The 18697-nt window shown below is 52.2% G+C and overlaps 1 protein-coding gene and 1 long non-coding RNA gene across 3 annotated transcripts; one reads left to right on the top strand and one right to left on the bottom strand.

Annotated features, from left to right (window-relative positions):
* Nucleotides 1-7041: 7041 nt before the first annotated feature.
* On the bottom strand, nt 7042-12672 carry LOC142920111 (putative RNA-binding protein 46). Of its 2 annotated transcripts, none has more exons than XM_076062578.1 (2): nt 12511-12672; nt 7042-9272 (listed from the first exon to the last, which is right to left on the bottom strand). In XM_076062578.1, exon 2 carries the CDS (start codon nt 9107-9109, stop codon nt 7979-7981), a length of 1131 nt encoding a protein of 376 aa, XP_075918693.1. In that variant the 5' UTR covers nt 9110-9272; nt 12511-12672; the 3' UTR covers nt 7042-7978. The 2 variants fall into 2 exon arrangements, with proteins under 2 accessions (XP_075918693.1, XP_075918692.1); XM_076062577.1 differs by lacking the exon at nt 12511-12672 and adding an exon at nt 11824-11876.
* A 2601-nt stretch (nt 12673-15273) lies between these two features.
* LOC142920121 (uncharacterized) lies at nt 15274-18041 on the top strand. The gene is made up of 2 exons (XR_012938679.1): nt 15274-15344; nt 16463-18041. It is a non-coding gene; the product is annotated as an uncharacterized LOC142920121 (long non-coding RNA).
* The last annotated feature ends 656 nt before the right edge of the window (nt 18042-18697 follow it).

Here is an 18697-nt window from a genome sequence, read left to right as displayed (position 1 = left end):
GTGGTGGTGTCCGGCAAAACAACCCCCTACCTCCTTGTGGTGCCGGACGGGCAACGCTGCCGTGGGCAGTGCCGGGGGGGAGGGCCAATTCGGATTGGCCTTTCCCCTCATGGCGTTTGTAACCACCACAGTGGCTAAGTGGGGGCTCTGGACAGGTGTGAGGGGCTGGTAACCCCTCCACCTCCAATTAATTACCACTAAACCACGACCACAACATTATATAAGCTTGTGCCGGAGGCCCCGGGGGGACAGGCGTCTATGACGTCTCCTGGCCAAACCCCATTTGGCGGAGCCAGGAGACTGAATCCTTCCCCTCGGTGCTCCTCCATAAACAACAAAAAACCATGCCATGTGACCACGTGGAATGTTTGAACGCTCACTGCGGAGGAGAGGCTGCCACTCCTCTGTCAAGAGCTGGACCGGTACCGCCTGGATCTCTGTGGTAATAAGGAGGTCCTGTGGACCGGCTCTGGCTCCTGCCACCATGAGGGGTGGACAGTCCTCTACTCGGGGCAGGAGACTGCCAAACAACAGGGTGTGGCTCGTCTTCTGAATAAAAGAATGACGGGGGCGTGGGAGCGTGGTGATGAGGTGTGGGAAGCTGTAAGCTCCAGGCTACTTTGGGCTCGCCTTGCCATCAACCACAGGTGAGGAGTGGTGGTCATGGTAACTTATGCCCCCACCAAAGACGAACATCCGTGGAGGGATGCAAGCAAGGCCAATGAGTCAAATGTCTTCTATGACCTCCTGTCACAGGTGCTGGCTAAAGTAGCCCCTCGGGATAGTCATCTTCTTGGGTGACTTCAATTCCCGAGTTAGTCATGATGCTGGCACCTGGTCTGGAGTAATTGGAAGGCATCGGGCAGATCAGCTCAATAACAACGGCAGGAGGCTGCTAGATTTTTGTGCAGCCCATGGACTTGTAATTACCAACACGCTGTTCCGGCATCGGCGCATCCACACCACATCATGGATGTATGCCGGGTCCAAGCAAGAACATCTGCTGGACTACATAGTGACGGAACAGTGAATGCGGGCCCATGTCCTTGACACAAGGACCTACCGTGGAGCTGATCTGCCTACTGACCATCCACCTGTCATCTGTAAGATGCACCTGCAATTCTTCTACTCCGGTGGTGGGTGTACACCCAGGACCCCATTCAAACCCTTAGTGGCATGGTCTCAGCTAGCTGATGAAAGTTACAAACGAGAATTTCATCATCGCTTGCGGCTGGGATTGGAATCGTCCCCCACTCCTCTTGATGTCGAGGGGAAATGGGCGAGGTTTAGGACTGTAGCTCCTGTAGCTGCAATGGCTGCTTTGGGTACACGGTCCAGACCTCCCCAGAGACCCTGGCTGACAAGAGGAGGTGTTCAAGCTGGCTGAGAAAAATCGACAGGCCCACTCTCATCGGCTACAGCATCCCACGTCGGAGAATGAGGAGGCTTACCGCAGCCTTCGCTCGGAGGTTCGGAGAGCCGTGAGGCGCTGCAAGGATGGGTGGTGGTCGCGGGTTGCTGAGGAGATGGAGTCTGCCTCAGTGGCCCGCGATCACAAATCGCTCTTTAATTCCATCAAAAAAGTAACCTGCAGCGTCACACCTATTACAATCATTATAGGAAAGAACGGTGATCCAATATCCGACCCCCAGGAACAGGTTTGCAGATTTTCTGAGCATTTCTGAGGTCCTCGGGAAGGAGAAATCCCTCAGCCAGGAAAACGTGGGACAAAGTGGGGATGACCCTACTGAGGCTGCGGTGCCTCAAATATTGGAGGAAGTCACCCACTGTGAGTGGCTGGCTGAGGTGCCATCCGTTGAGGACAGCAGGTTGGCACAGTAGGGGGCACAGGTGGTGCATCAGCCAGAGGTCTCAGTCAGTCGACCCGTCGCATCTGGGTCTGCCCCGTGACCTCCTGCCAGCGGGCGTTCGACATTTCACGTGGCCTCAAGGTGCACATGGCCTGGCACAAGCGTCGTGGTGACGTCACCGCCACTTGGTGGCGAACTGCGGTTGTTGTTGTTGTCTGTCTCGGCGTGTGTCTGTGTCTGTATCGGTGTGTGTCTGTGTCTCTGCATGTGTCTGTCTCTGCGTGTGTGTATGTCTCTGCGTGTGTGTCTGTCTCTGCGTGTGTGTGTCTATGTGTCTCTGTGTGTGTCTGTCTCTGCGTGTGTGTCTGTGGTTGCGTGTGTGTCTTATGTCTCTACGTGTGTGTCTATGTGTCTCTGCGTCTGTGTCTCTGCGTGTGTCTATGTCTCTGCTTGTGTCTGTGTCTCTGCGTGTGTGTCTATGTCTCTGTGTGTGTGTCTGTGTCTCTGCGTGTGTCTGTGTCTCTGCGTGTGTGTGTCACTGTGTCTGTGTGACTGCCAAGTTGTCCTTATTTTCGTTGCCTTCTGATACGCCCAGCAGAGACACTCGCTGCACACACTCACCGTGGCGCGCACAGACAAAGATCCCCCGTGTAGCCTTAACAGACTGTAGGGGCAAGTGCTGTTAGCGAGCTCCTATAAGGCCGGCACGGTACACGAGGGGGTGGGTGACCAACACCACGCCCGGCCGCCTTAGTCTCCCTAGTGGCGATGTTTACACACCGCACCAGGTACTCATTTGAGGCGGAGTCGACCTAGGGGAGGCCCTGGACCGGTTCAGATAATCGTCACCGATGTTGGATGTGAGTGGGAATCGAACTTGGGTCGTCAGGTTCGTGGTGCAGCGTAGCGCTAACCGCTACCCTTCAGCTCTCCACACACGTCGTCGGTCACACACAGAACCGCAGTGGAGGGCAAGAAGGATCCCAAGCGTGTGACACTCAGAACCACAAGTGGCAGGGACTCGGCCGAGAGAGTGGAGAGAGAGAGAGTGGAGAGAGAGAGTGGAGAGAGAGAGTGGAGAGAGAGAGAGAGTGGAGAGAGAGTGGAGAGAGAGTGGAAAGAGAGAGTGGAGAGAGAGAGTGGAGAGAGAGTGGAGAGAGAGAGTGGAGAGACCTTGACCTTTGAATCGTTTATTACCCAGCAGCAAATGCTCTGGCGGTTTCGGTTTTCACACAGCGAGAGTCACCAATAAACAGAATGCAATACACAAAGTCCATGTGCGTCCCCTCGCGCGAGCCGTCAACAACAGCCACAGTCAGAAAAAACCGCGTCACCATCTACGCAAGCGTGCATTTCGTTACAAAAAGAAAACCGTACCGTAATGACACTGAAACGGGAAACAAAAAAAAACGTGGCCAGGTGCGAACCACGCACCGCCACAAGACACAGGTGAGCTCAGCCACCAACCCAGAAACAGGTCCTCGCGCGTCATCGCGTGCGCAGCAAAAGAAACCGACACAGCTGATCGCCACCAGCACAGACAAGCAAAAAAAAAACGCTTCACAACGAGAGAAGTGGGAAAACCCAACCACCCCGGGTCCAGAATCCAACACACGCACTGCACATGGGGGGGGAGGGGGCTCCCCTGCCAGCACGTGAGTGAACACGTGCGAAAAAAAAACGGCTTCGGGGTCCACGCTCGCCATCGCGCGTGTGACCGACGTGCCAATGGAGTGTAAACCAAACACCCCGATCGATGCGCGCCTGCGCGCGCACGCCCGGCGTCTCCGAACAAAAACAACAACCACAACAACAAACTAACAACAACACAGTCCCGGGTCCGCAAGCAGCGCACGACACGGAGATAAACCGCTGTGCCACGCGAAAGGAGCAGGAAAACACCCATCGAGCCCAGTAAACCAACTGCAGCACGGGTGACCGTGCACAGCGTTCGGTAGGAAAAAACGCAGCCACGAGGCAGCATAGAGAGACAAAGCCGACTAGGCACTGCCTCAACTTTTCAACTGTTCTCGCACGAAAACATTTCACATCTCGCAGAAGGTTTGTCCAAGCTGCGACGCTCCCTCCCGGCCCTGACGTATCAGCGAGCCGAGTGGTATTTCCCGTGTAACGGGAGGCTTCGTGTCTTGCCGCTCCTGCCCCCGGCAGCCATCGCTCCCGGTGACGATCGGTTCGGCGGCCACCGGGGGCGCCCGAAGAGTGCGCAGCCTCTCCTTTATCCTTAACGACAAATACTTCAGTCTCTCATAATCCCCATAAGTGCAGCCGCCATCGTCTACGGTGCGGTAGATCTTCCGTGGGGTCGCCAGGAAGGCCACCTTGTTGGGGAAGGAAGTCTCGGCGTCCACCCCTCGCCTCCCGCGAGTCGTTCGCACGAAGTCGAGGACGACTTGCTCGTCATACTCCTCGACCTCCCCGTCTCCCCGCTCGCCGAACTCGGCGCTATCGGCGTCGGTCGGGTCGGTGTCGTACACCATCGTCGACTCCGATCCCGATCCCGTCCACGCTCGTTCCATACCAAAGTCAGAGTTGGAAACACAACCCCGATGCACGCCCACCTGGGGCCCGGCAGCCGCTCCGCCCATCGACCCACTCAGGGCTGGGGCCCCCCCCGGCTCGGGGTGGGTCCCAGTCCGGCGGACGAAGCGCGTCGTCGCCGCCGTCGTCCGTCTCATCTCGCGGCGCGGGCTCGTCCCGGCTCTCTGTCTCCATGTCCGCGTGGCTCTCTGGCTCTCTGTCAGCGCCGGCGACCACCAATCACTTCGCGGGGCCTCGACGCGTCCCGCTACCACGGGATCGCCCCTGGCCCTCCGCTTCCTCCGCCGGGGAGGGACGGACGGGCGGACCAACACATCTCGCTCGTCATCGGTCGTCCGCTCTCCGCAGTCAGCTGCCGGGACGGCGAGATCATCCCGCTGCCCCCGCTGCTGCTGCTGCTGTGGTTGCTGTTGCTGTTGTTGCTGCTGCCGCTGTTGTTGCTAATGCTGCTGCTGCTTCTGCTTCTGTGGTTGTTGCTGCCGCTGCTGCGGCTGCTGCTGCTGCTGTTCTTGCTGCTGCTCCGCCTGCTCCGCTACGGGCGGCACGGCAGACGCAGCAGACTCGCTCGCCCTGTTCGGGCAGTTCCTCCGGGCGTGGCCGTTGGCACCACACCCGTAGCATCTCATGCCAGCTGTAGACGCGTACACCGTGTACGCGCGGCCCTGCACCGTGTATTTAAAGTTCACGTCCAGGTCCGAGTTGCCGTCCTTCAGGACCATGAAAACCTGGCGCTGTAGCGTCAGCACGTGCGCCAACCTGGGGTCCCTCGTCCGCAGGGGCAGCATCACGATTGACGACACCGCCGTCCCGTAGCGTTGGAGGTCCCGCAGGATGTCGGCGCTGCTCAGAAAGGGCGGCGCGCCCGAGAGCGCCACCCTGACGGCGGGTGCGGTGAGTGGGGCGCACCGCAGGTGAAGCTCACCCACGGTGAGCCCCGTCTCCACCAGGCGCGCCGCCATCGCCTCCTCCGCCACGTACACCGTGACGCCGCCGCTCTGCCGCTGGGCCGCGACGACGCCGGCGTAGCCGCCGCGCGCGGCCACCGCGGCGGCGACGGCGTCGACGGCGACCTCCGATGGCGGATACACGGCGAGACCATTCTTCCTCGTGAGAGCTTCCAGCGCGGTGCGCTGCGCCATGGTGGTGGTCGGCAGCAGCACACCTGCGCACGGGCTCGCTGTTGTTGTTGTCGTCGTTGCCGTTCTCCGTCCAGCTCACGAGCCGCTCGAAATAAACTTTTCGGGACGACTCAGTGAGCAAAATAAAGAAAGAAATCAAAAGGAATAAACCTTCACAAAACGTGGGGAAAGAGTGATGTTTAATCTCCCCATTGTAACCTCTCTCAGGCCTGGCCTAATTGATGGAAAATCAGGCCTCCATTGTTCCAGGTGTGCAGCACGGAGCTCCACCTGGATGCGACCTCCTCCGAGCACGCTCAGAGAGAGAGAGAGAGTGGAGAGAGAGAGAGTGGAGAGAGAGAGTGGAGAGAGAGAGAGTGGAGAGAGTGGAGAGAGAGTGGAGAGAGAGAGTGGAGAGAGAGAGTGGAGAGAGAGAGTGGAGAGAGACTTTTTAGGACTTTATTTGCACTAAAACATTAACAACAGAAACATTACTGGAAAAAAACACCTAAACTGAAAATCAATAAAACATCAACCTCTTAACAGCTGTATGTGTACTCTTTGGTTCTATTCGGTAAAGTCACCACGTAGGTAAAAAATAAAACAACAAAAATCACGACGTTTCGGCCACAACACAAGTAGCCTTCTTCAGGTGAAGGAACAGAACTAAAATACAAATGGCACCGGGATAGAGGCCGTGGAAACGAGGCGGTGCACGGACATCTCCGTGTGCAGCAAAGTTGTTCAAGGGTTTTTCTATTTGATAAACAATCAAATGTTCTGACATCAGAATGCGACGTGAACACAATATATTATTCTCCCGTGCATTTTCAAAAACGAAATGGCGTCGACATGTCAAAAAACCTGAATGAGTTTTTTTTCTTCAAGGATTCTGTTGTCGGTTTACATTAAAGTGTAATGACAGGGGTAACACCTGCTGACATGACAGGGTAACACCTGCTGACATCACAGGGTGGCACCTGCTGACATCACAGGGTGACACCTGCTGACATCACAGGGTGACACCTGCTGACATCACAGGGTGACACCTGCTGACATCACAGGGTGACACCTGCTGACATCACAGGGTGACACCTGCTGACATCACAGGGTGACACCTGCTGACATCAAAGGGTAACACCTGCTGACATCACAGGGTGACACCTGCTGACATGACAGGGTGACACCTGCTGACATGACAGGGTGACACCTGCTGACATCACAGGGTGACACCTGCTGACATCACAGGGTGACATCTGCTGACATCACAGGGTGACACCTGGTGACATCACAGGGTGACACCTGGTGACATGACAGGGTGACACCTGGTGACATGACAGGGTGACACCTGGTGACATCACAGGGTGACACCTGTTGACATGACAGGGTGACACCTGCTGACATGACAGGGTGACACCTGCTGACATGACAGGGTGACACCTGCTGACATGACAGGGTGACACCTGCTGACATGACAGGGTGACACCTGCTGACATCACAAGGTGACACCTGCCGACATCACAGGATGACACCTGCTGACATGACAAGGGGTAACACCTGGTGACATCACAGGGTGACACCTGTTGACATGGCAGGGTGACACCTGCTGACATGACAGGGTGACACCTGGACATGACAGGGTGACACCTGCTGACATCACAGGGCGACACCTGCTGACAGGGTGACACCCGCTGGCCTGGCAAGGGCTTCACGGGTACGGCCACAGAGGTAACAACCAATCAGGGAAGGAGGCGCATCTGGGGCAAAGGCAACAGGTGGCGCTAGCCGAGTTACTCCGGTCACCTGCTCGAAGGTTCCACGAGAGGGCGTGGCCGGAGACGGGGCCTAGCCACGCCTCCGGCCACGCCCTCTCGTGTAACCTGCTGGAAGGTTCCACGAGAGGGCGTGGCCGGAGGCGGGGCCTAGCCACGCCTGGGGGGATATAAGGGGGAGCGGACCCGGAGCTCGGGGCTCGTGCGTGGGGTCCCGGGTCCTGGCGTGTCGCCGTTCGCCGGCATCTCTCTCCATCGCCGTCACGCCGCCAGCCGGAATCGTGGCCAAGAAGAGCCGGCACAGTGACGAGACGTAACGTGGAGAGTCATTTGGTGAGACGTGCGTAGCGAGCGAGGTAGCGGCGCGTGGTCCGGTGAGAAGGAGCGAATGAGGACGCGTACGGGGCGACAAGTCAAATGAAGTCAGGGGTGGTCCCCCCCCCCCGCACGAGGGGAAAAAGGAAAGGGGGCGGATGGCTGAGTGGAGAGCGTGCGGGAACGTGAACGTAGAGAGTGAGCGGCCGGGTAATTTGCAGTTTGAACGCCGCAATGGACGTGAGGTTCAGAGCGAACGCTAAGTGAGGGCTCGTGGGTAGAACATCGTCAGCGGTCTGACGAACGCCGCTGCAATGGACGCATGTCGCTACGGGTACATGTCGCTTTTGGAGCAGGTACAGCACGTGGCGACCACCTGCTGGGTCATGGGGAAGGAGCCGGGTTACGCTGAGAGGTCCTGGGAGAGGCGGCTGGGATGTGGTGTCGCGGCGGGGGCTGGGCGCATTCTCAGAGGATTCGCATCGCTGAGGATGTTGTGGGCGAGCTGACACGCCACCTCCCGTGCTCCCTCCTCGCTGGAGCTCAGAAATGCGGGGAAGATTCCGGCGCCTTCTCCCATCCCGGGAATCGACACCTTATAGAGGAGGCCCACGGGTATCCCGGGCCCCGAGTGAGCGTGCAGCTCGAAGGTCGGGTAGCTGACGCCGGCGGTCCGGCACAGCACCCGCAGCCGCGCCTGCCACGACAGCATGGCCGCCTGCGGCAGCGCCTCGAGAGCCACGGGCATGGGCCGCAGGTGGAGAGGTACCCACCACAGCCACGTGCGTGCCCCCCAGCCCCCAAACAGGCTGTGCGCGGCCTTGCCGGTGGCCGTGCACTCCGGCTGCAGTAGGTCTGGCACCGCCGGCTCCGTCTCCTCCTCGTCTTCCGCCGCCGTCGCGGCCGCGGCCGCCTGTTCCGAGATGGCCCAGTCCACCTTGATGGTCCGGCCCCACGGCCGGAAGTCGATTCGAAGGAGCTTCTTCCGGGCCATGGCGGCCGCGCGATGGCTCCCGTACTCGATGAACGCGTAGCCTCGGTTGAGGGTTTTGTCCCAGTAACAGACGCTCATCTTGACGTCCACCATGCCCTCCGTGGCACCGCTCATCGCCATCATCACCTCCGCCCGCTTCTTGTCCTTTGGCAGCCCCCCAATAAAGAGGCGGCGATTGTCCACGCTGAAGTGGACTCCAATGCGGCGTCCGGGACGGATCTCTAATTTGTTGAGTTTCTTGACGGCATCCGTGGCTTGGGCGAGCGTCGCGTAGGTAGCGAACGCGTAGCCGCGGGTCTCTCCGCCGTGCGCCATCACGAGGCGGAGCTGGTAGAGCTTCCCCACCGTCTCCAGCACGGGCACCAGCTCATCCTCGTAGAAGTCGCGCGGGATCCCAGCCAGAAACACCTCGCAGCCACGGGCGGGAGGGGGCCCCCGCCAGTCGGGCGGCGGTCCGAACTTCCTCTGTCTGCTCTCCTGGACGATGTTGTACCCCGTGCGCAACATGAGGTCCAGTTGGACTTTCTTCATGCAGGCCATGCCGAGCACCGGTGGTTTGGCTGCTACGGTGGTGCTGGGGCGGCGCCTTGGGGCCCGGTGGAGCCCTTGACGCTCCGCGCGGTCGCCTCGTGCCGACAAAGTCACGGGGGGAATCAACTCCTGAAGAGCCAAATCCCCGGCAGGAACTCGCTCGGGCCCGAACCTACAGGGGATATGAAGAGAGGGAGAGAGTGAAGACAGAGATGGATGGAGAGAGAGAGACGCGTTTAAGCAGAGCTACCTATATAAACTCATAATAAAGGTTTTTGGGTTAGATCGCGTTATTTATAAATGTGTCGTAACCCTCCACCACCCGACACGGCCAATCAGCAAAAAAAAGTGTCACATTGACAAAAGACAACATTAAAACCATCTTTTTGGTTTAGATATGTGGATGACACTTTGGTTGTCTGGTCACATGGTAAAGATACGCTTAATGATTTTCTAAATCATCTCAATGCACAAAACCCGGCCATCCAGTTCACCATGGAAATGGAGGTGAATAACACACTCCCATTCCTAGATATTTTGCTTGGACATGGCCTAAACGGTAAAATAACACACAGCGTTTACAGAAAGCAAACGCACACTGATACCTATCTGAATGCAGAATCACATCATCATCCAGCTCAGAAATCCTCTCTTATCAAGACGCTCATACATCGGGCTAAAACAGTGTCAGATGGAGAGAGTCTAGTGAGAGAGATCAAACACGTTAAAGACGCACTAGGACAGAATGGCTACAATAATGCTCAAATCAACAGAGCACTGAATGCCAAATCACGATCGCAAAGCAATACTGCTGAAAGCGATCACATTGTTAAAACAATAAAAAATTCCATATATCTCAGGAGTAACTGACAAATTAGCCCGTGTTTTGCAAAAGCAAAACATTACAGTAAGATTTGGTACAGTACACAAAATTCAAAAACTAGTATCTTGTACTAAAAACGCATTACCTAAATTATCAACAGAAGGTGTATATCGGATTAATTGTTTATGTGGCAGATGCTATATTGGACAGACGGTACGTAACATCAGCGTAAGACTAAAAGAACATCAGAGAAATATAAAATTATCTCAAACACAACTGTCGGCAGTGGCAGAACATGCTTGTCAACAAGGACACTCAATTGATTTTGATAACGTTGAAGTGTTGTGTAAAACTAATTATTGCTGGCAAAGACTAATTAGAGAATCCATTGAAATTGAGAGGAATAAAAATAACTTTAATCGCTCTGACAGCTACAGGCTTAGTGCGGCCTGGAAGCGTATTATTAAATAATACATATTACAATTCCTTATAGGGGAAACACATACTAATTAACGGATTACTAACACACATTACAACTAATTACTAATCTACAACTCATTACTAATCATAACCATTGACTGATTACTATTCGATTATATCATTACAATACCCCCCCCTCAGCCTCAAATCACTGCACCTGATATGAGTTAAATGATGACGTCACCCTGCTGCTGCTCTATTTAAGACCGGGAGCAAGTGGAGAGGGTATTTACCATTCTGGCGAATTGCCTGATGATGCTGGATGTAATTACCAGCGAAACGTCACACTACTCAAACTGTAAATGTTGTGGATTCACTCTTCAACACACCGGTGGGCTAAAGTAGTGAACTATTTGTCTTTTGTCAACGTGACACTTTTTTTGCTGATTGGCCGTGTCGGGTGGTGGAGGGTTACGACACATTTATAAATAACGCGATCTTACCCAAAAACCTTTAAAAATATTGGTCGCGAAAGCCTGCTACGTGTTAAACTATATGAATTCGAAAAATCACAATAAACTTAAAGAGAAACCCAAGAAACTGTGTCCTGACTTTTGTACCGCCCTGTATAATAATCATTACCCCTCACCCCTGGTACACCCCCCCCACCCTCCGCAGTACCCCTCCTCACTCATCCACTCACTCACCGAGTCGCTCACACATTCACCCACCCATTTACTCACCCACTCACTCAGCCACTCCCCAATCACTCACCTGCTGGCTCACCCACTCACTCACCCACTCACTTGCTCACTTACTCGCCCACTCACTCAGCCACTCACCCACCCACACACTCACCCAACCACTCATACACTCACTCGTCCAGTCGCTCACATACTCATCTACAGACACACCCACCCACTCACTCACCCAGTCGCACACACACTCACTCACCCAGTTGCTCACCCAGTTGCTCACTCACTCACACAGTCACCCACCCACTCATCCACCCACACACTCACCTAGTCACCTCACACACTCACTCACCCACTCACCCACACACTCACCCAATCGCTCACACACTCACCACCCACTCACCCACCCACTCACCCAGTCGCCCACACACTCACCTCACACACTCACCCAGTTGCTCACCCAGTTGCTCACTCACTCACACAGTCACCCACCCACTCATCCACCCACCCACTCACCCAGTCGCCCACACACTCACCTCACACACTCACTCACCCACTCACTCACTCACCCACCCACACACTAACTCACCCAGTCGCTCACACACTCACCACCCACTCACCCACCCACTCACCCAGTCGCCCACACACTCAGCTCACACACTCACTCACCCACCCACTCACCCACCCAGATGCCCACACGCTCACCCACTCACTCACCCACTCTCTCAGCCACTCACCCACTCACTCACCCGCTCACTCACCCAGCCACTCACCCACTCACTCACCTGCTCGCTCACCCAGCCACTCACCCACTCACTCACCTGCTCGCTCACCCAGCCACTCACCCAGCCACTCACAACAATCGCCACTAATTGGTGGTGACGTCACCACGACGCTTGTGCCAGGGTCACGTGGTTAGCGGTAATCAATTGAAGGTGGAGGGGTGAATTAATTGAAGGTGGAGAGGGGCTTAATTAATTAATTACTGCTAACCACGTGAGCCTGGCACATGCGTCGTGGTGACGTCACCGCCAATTAGTGGCGATTGTTGTGAGTGGCTGGGTGTGTGGGCGACTTGGTGAGTGGGTGGATGTGTGTGGACGGGTGAGTGAGTGGGTGGTGAGTGTCTGGGTAAGTGTCTGGGTGAGTGGGTGGGCGAGTGGGTGGATGTGTGAGTGTCTGGGTGAGTGGGTGGGTGAGTGGGTAACCCCTCCACCTTCAATTAAGTAAATGAAGGTGGAGGGGTTACCAGCCCCTCCACCTTCAATTAATTAGCCGCTATGGTGGTCGCAAATGCCCTGAGAGAAGAGGCCGATTGGAATTGGCCCTCCACCCCACAGCACTGTCCACGACAACGTTGCCCGTCCGGCACCACGCGGAGGTAGGGAGTTGTTTTTGCCAACAACAACAACCGCCATTCGCCACTAAGGGGCGGTGACGCCACCACGACGCTTCTGCCAGGCTAGGTGCACCTTGAGGCCACGTGAAGTGTCGAACGCCCGCTGGCAGGAAGTCACGGGGCAGGCCCAGCAGGTGCCACGGGTCGACTGACTGAGACGGCTGAGATGACTGGCTGATGCACCACCTGTACCCGCTACTGCGCCAAACTCACCCACTCACCCAGTCGCTCACTCACCCACCCACACACAGTGTACACATAGTGTACACTATGTGTGTGTGTACACACATAGTGTACACACACACACAGTGTACACACACAGTGTAAACACAGTGCACACACACGCAGTGTACACACACAGTGTACACACACACAGTGTACACACACAGTGTATATACACAGTGTACACACACACAGTGTACACACACAGTGTACACAAACACACACAGTGTACACACACAGTGTACACACACAGTGTACACAAACACACACAGTTTACACACACAGTGTAAACACACAGTGTACACACACACACAGTGTACACACACAGTATACACACAGTGTACACACACACAGTGTACACACACACAGTGTACGCACACAGTGTAAACACACAGTGTACACACACAGTGTACACACACACACAGTGTACACACACACAGTGTACACAGTGTACACACACAGTGTACACACACACAGTGTATACACACAGTGTAAACACACAGTGTACACACACACACAGTGTACACACACAGTATACACACAGTGTACAAACACACAGTGTACACACACACAGTGCACACACAGTGTAAACACACAGTGTACACACACACACAGTGTAAACACACAGTGTACACACACACACAGTGTACACACACAGTGTACACACAGTGTACACACACACTCAGTGTACACACATTGTGTACACACACAGTGTACACACACAGTGTACACACACACAGTGTATACACACAGTGTACACACACACAGGGTACACACACATAGTGTACACACACAGTGTACACACAGTGTACACACACACAGTGTACACACACACAGTGTACACACACACAGTGTACACACACATTGTGTACACACACAGTATATACACACAGTGTGTATGTACATACATAGTGTATATACGTAAACACAGTGTACACACACACATTGTGTACACACACACACAGTGTACACACACATTGTACACACACACACAGTGTACACACACACACAGTGTACACACACACAGCGTACACACACAGTGTACACACACACAGTGTAAACACAGTGTACACACACACAGTGTACACACACACACAGTGTACACACACACACAGTGTACACACACACAGTGTACACACACACAGTGTACACACACAGTGTACACACACACAGTGTACACACAGTGTATATACACAGTCTAAACAAACACAGTGTACACACACAGTGTACACACACACACAGTGTATACACACAGTGTACACACACACAGTGTACACACACAGTGTACACACACAGTGTACACACACACACATTGTGTACACACACATTGTGTACACACACAGAGTGTACACACACACAGTGTACACACACAGTGTACACACAGTGTACACACAATAGTGTACACACACAGAGTGTACACACACACAGTATACACACAGTGTATACACACAGTGTACACACACACAGTGTACACACACAGTGTACACACACACAGAGTGTACACACACACAGTGTACACACACACAGTGTACACACACATTGTGTACACACACAGTGTAAAGTGTACACACACAGTGTACACACACACACAGTGTACACACACACACATTGTGTACACATACACTGTATACACACACATTGTGTACACACACACACAGTGTACACACACACAGTATACACACACAGTGTACACACACAGTGTACACACACACACATTGTACACACACAGTATATACACACACAGTGTACACACACACTGTATACACAATAATGTCCACGTTGTTGTTGTAGCTGAGCCCACGCACCCAAGGGAGGGAGCAATGGAAAATGAATCTAAATCAACTTAAACTCCAATCCCGCTCTGTGACGTCATCTCTCAGCATTACTTCATTGGCGTGAAACGCCAGGGGGAGGTGTACCTCGATAGTGACGTCATGTCACCAAGGTATTCATCCCTCATCCGTCCACTGCGCTCTTGAGCGTGACGTCCCTCCGCCTGCGTCACTGCCGATATCGTTCCAGTGCCAATCCTTATTTGGGAAAGCTACGCCCAGTGACTGGTGGCTCATTAACATAATGTATTCGTTAAAGCCGTCGCGAGTTTATTGCGACCAGTTCATTGCCCACGACACATGGGACGGGTCACATTAACATAATTGATTAATTCTCTAATTTAATTAGTTACGGAGCAGCTCATTGTAGGAGGAGCGTGTCTTGTATTCTGGAAGTGACGTCACGTCACCTGTTGCCGCGTTACGTCATGAGGTAACAGGAAGCGAAGCTATCGCTTCCTGCACTGGAATCCGAGGTGAGAAATTCTCATTGCGATTGTGGTTGTTGTGGTGGTGGTTGTGGTGGTTGTTGTTTACCAAGGTAGAGCCTCGCTCTCTCTCGTAGGGATGTCAGTTGAGTAGCAGCGAGCATGGGAATCGATGTCCAGGTTGGAACTTTACAACGCGGGGCCTAGCCACGCGGGGCCTTGCCTCCTGCCCTCGCCTGATTGCATTCACTTTAATTATCTCGCTTAAGTTTAATTTGTCTTCACCCGGCTCGCCACTTTGTAACTTTGTTTTATTGTAAATATTCACGCAGTTTTTATTTTCGTTCTTTTGTTAGCAGGCCAAGCCCGCTTGAGCTGCTATACCGCTCTTGTTATCAGAAGCGACCTGCCCACAACAACACAAGGTGAGGCTTTGTCAACGTGTGTGAATGTTTTGACTTAAAACTTTGGTGACTGCAGGAATTAATATTCTTGGTTCTTTCGGTAAAGTCACGTAGATAGATAATAAAATGAAAATAACAATAATTTAAATCAAAAATATATTTTTTTAAATAAAGCAATAAACCCACGACGTTTCGATCGCAGCACAAGTGGTCTTTATCTTATTGAATTTAATCTGTTATTTTTATTTTCTATCTACGTGACTTTACTGAAAGAACCAACAAATACGTGTGTCAATGTATCTATCGGTCATAGACGCTAAGCGCGTGCCGCTGTTGACTCTGAATGTGTGGAGGGGAACACCTTCACCACGGGGAGAGAGAGACAGAGACACAGATAGCCTCGGCTATGTTGATGATCCTCGATTCATTACTTGGTGGAGTGAGGAAGAATTAATGCTGAGCAGATGAAGGTGGCCAGGCTTGGTGCTGGTCACACCGCCACCTGTTTACTCATGGCAGTGTGTGACAGTGTCAAGTTTGTGTTTGCAGTAAAGTCTATTAACTCTGTTGAACACGGAGGTTGTATCAAAAATATATTTTATTTTTGTTTTCCTCTGGAACTCTTAATAAGAATGGAAACAGGAGGTGAACACAGCACACACGTTCAGCTAAAGTCGGATCTGTTCATCCCAGCATTCAAGGACATCTGAGCCTGGATTCACACCTCTAAGTTGCGATTGAACATTAATTTATGCATTTCTGCATAAGACAAATAGTATTGTTTTCAACACCCTTTGCTATGTCAGCTGAATTGAGCTTTCATAAATATTCCTTTTGTAGTCAGACAGCCGAAATTGTGTGCTTAGAGTTTTGGGTTAACATTCATCTTGAAGATATGAAGCCTTCCAGGCATATTAATGACATTTTCCCTCTCATTGTGTGCCATAGCAGCCCGTGGAGAGAAACCCTTCAGGTGCACTCTGCGTGAAGGCATTTGCACGTTCATCAGATCTGATGAATTTGGGAAACTTTTTCACTACATCATGAATATATTAATAAGTATAGACGTGTAAGTCACGTGTGCATTCCTCTGTGCCTGACGTGTAGATGGTGTGGATATTCTTTTTTTATGTCTGCAGCTGACGCTTCCTCTGCAGAATTGTTCTGATGGAGCAAAGGCACTCAGCGCAGCTCGGTACGACAAGTCAACAATGCGACCAGCGTGCATACAGCACGGACCGGACTGGAAATCTGACACGGCACCAGAGGAGTCACACAGGAGAGAAACCCTGCAAGTGCACTGTGTGTGGGAAGGCGTTTGCATGTTCATCTGTTGTTAAAAAACACCAGAGAACACACACGGGAGAGAAACCCTTCAAGTGCAGTGTGTGTGGGAAGGCGTTTGCAGATTCATCAAATCTTCAAGTACACCAAAGAACACACACGGGAGAGAAACCCTTCAAATGTACTGTGTGTAACAAGGCATTTGCATGGCCATCAGTTTTTCAGATCCACCAGAGAACACACACGGGAGAGAAACCCTTCAGGTGCAGTGTGTGTGGCAAGGCGTTTGCACAGTCATGTAATCTTGTAAAACACCAAAGAACACACACGGGAGAGAAACCCTTCAAGTGCAGTGTTTGTGGGAAGGCATTTGCACAGTCATTTGATCTTGTAAAACACCAGAGAACACACACAGGAGAGAAACCCTTCAAGTGTGCTCTGTGCGGGAAGCCGTTTGCAGATTCATCAACTCTTCGAAGACACCAGAGAACAAAAAGGCATCACAAGGAGCGGAGTCGGAGTCTGAAATCAGCTTGTGAAAGTCAAAGTGCCGCAATGAGCCCATCCCTCATGAAACAAGAACCAGACGAAAATCCCAGCTTGGACACTTTTAAAGGTATCAAGGTCAAATATGAAGAGGTGAAGGTGAAATGTGAAGAAGTGATAAGCGAAGAAGTGAAGGTAAAATGTGAAGATGAAGATTCATCTCCAGAATGGGACCTTTACATTGATGAAGGCAACGTGAAGCAGGAGGAGAATTCTGACTGAGGCAGAGTGAGGCAACTCCCAGCAGCTTGTGGAAGTGGAGGTGTGGGTGGACTTGCTCCTAGACAATACAAAGTCAAGTGGAGACCCGGTAGATGTGTAAGCCAGAGACGATGTCGCTACAATAGATGCACCTTTGTCACAGGCCTTTAATGACAGTAATGTGAAGTTGAGCACTTTGTGGGCCCGTGGGTTGGGTAGATCTCTAACCAGGAGCAAGAGCCAATAAGCTCCCAAGCATTCACTATGTTATAACAATTGCTTTTACATGGTGCTTGCTTAATTGCCTCAGCAACTCGGAGTTTTGTGTCGTACCTCTTCTGAAACACTCGAAGAGCATCCCCAAGTAGCAGCTGCCCCTGTGTGAAACAAGGTGGTGGCCCTGCACCGGCCTGCATGTGGACTAGAGCCTGTCAGTAGGGGGCGATGATTGATGTGTCATCTCAGTTGTGTAGTTTGTAGGTAATGTTTAGAATTTGCTACAATTTCACTCAGACGCCAGCATGCAATGGCCTACTCGTTTTGAATGACACAATAGTATGTTTAACATACACTTTGAAGCAGACTGTGTAACTTTTTTTAAAAGCTTCTTGTTAATACGATGTAACGTGATGCAGTATATTTCACTGCAGTAATGGTTAATATGCCTGTCAATAAATTTAGAATGTATACTTGTCTGGTTTTGTGCATACTTGTAACATTTGATCTGTAAGGGTCAAACATTGAATAAGTGATGTTAGGACAAAGTGTGTGTGTGTGTTTGAAAGTAACCTGTACAGAGAACTCAGGTGAGACCCGTTGTTCTTGTGATACAGGTCAAAGGGTGTTTTTGTGTTCCACGAACCATCTGCCTCTGGAGCAACTCATTGTCTTTGAAATAGGTAGCACACTCGGATCATTCATGAGTTACAAGGCATACCACTTGAAAGTTACACGTATAGGAGGAGGTACATTCTCTACAACACGAATTGTAGTTTTGTCTTACGTGTTGACGTAGATTTTGTCTAACTAGGGCTAGAAATGCACCTTGCTGATTGACGTCTGGATGTTCGTTACCTATCGGTTGAAGCAAACCCCACTGCTGTTGTTGAGACGCTGTGCACCAATAAGGGTTCAACACATTGACGGCCTTCAGGCCAGGAAAGTCACAACATTTGCACACGAAGGACGCATTCACGCAAGTACCCCATGCTCCGTTTTGAAGTTGTAAAATGAAACATCTTTGAATTGTGTTGTGTTTTGAATTGGATGATTTTATTTCTTCATGAAAAGCTTTTATCAATTTGCATCTGGAAGACTTCATTGAAAAGGAGATTTCGTGTGAA

This window comes from Petromyzon marinus, unplaced genomic scaffold, assembly GCF_048934315.1.
Source record: "Petromyzon marinus isolate PM22_M1 ecotype Great Lakes invasive population unplaced genomic scaffold, UKy_Petmar_22M1.pri1.0 PM_G_Scaffold_67, whole genome shotgun sequence".
NCBI classification, from domain to species: Eukaryota; Metazoa; Chordata; class Hyperoartia; order Petromyzontiformes; family Petromyzontidae; genus Petromyzon; species Petromyzon marinus.
Note: the sequence above shows the minus strand (reverse complement) of the source record. Positions and strands in the feature narration are given on the sequence as shown.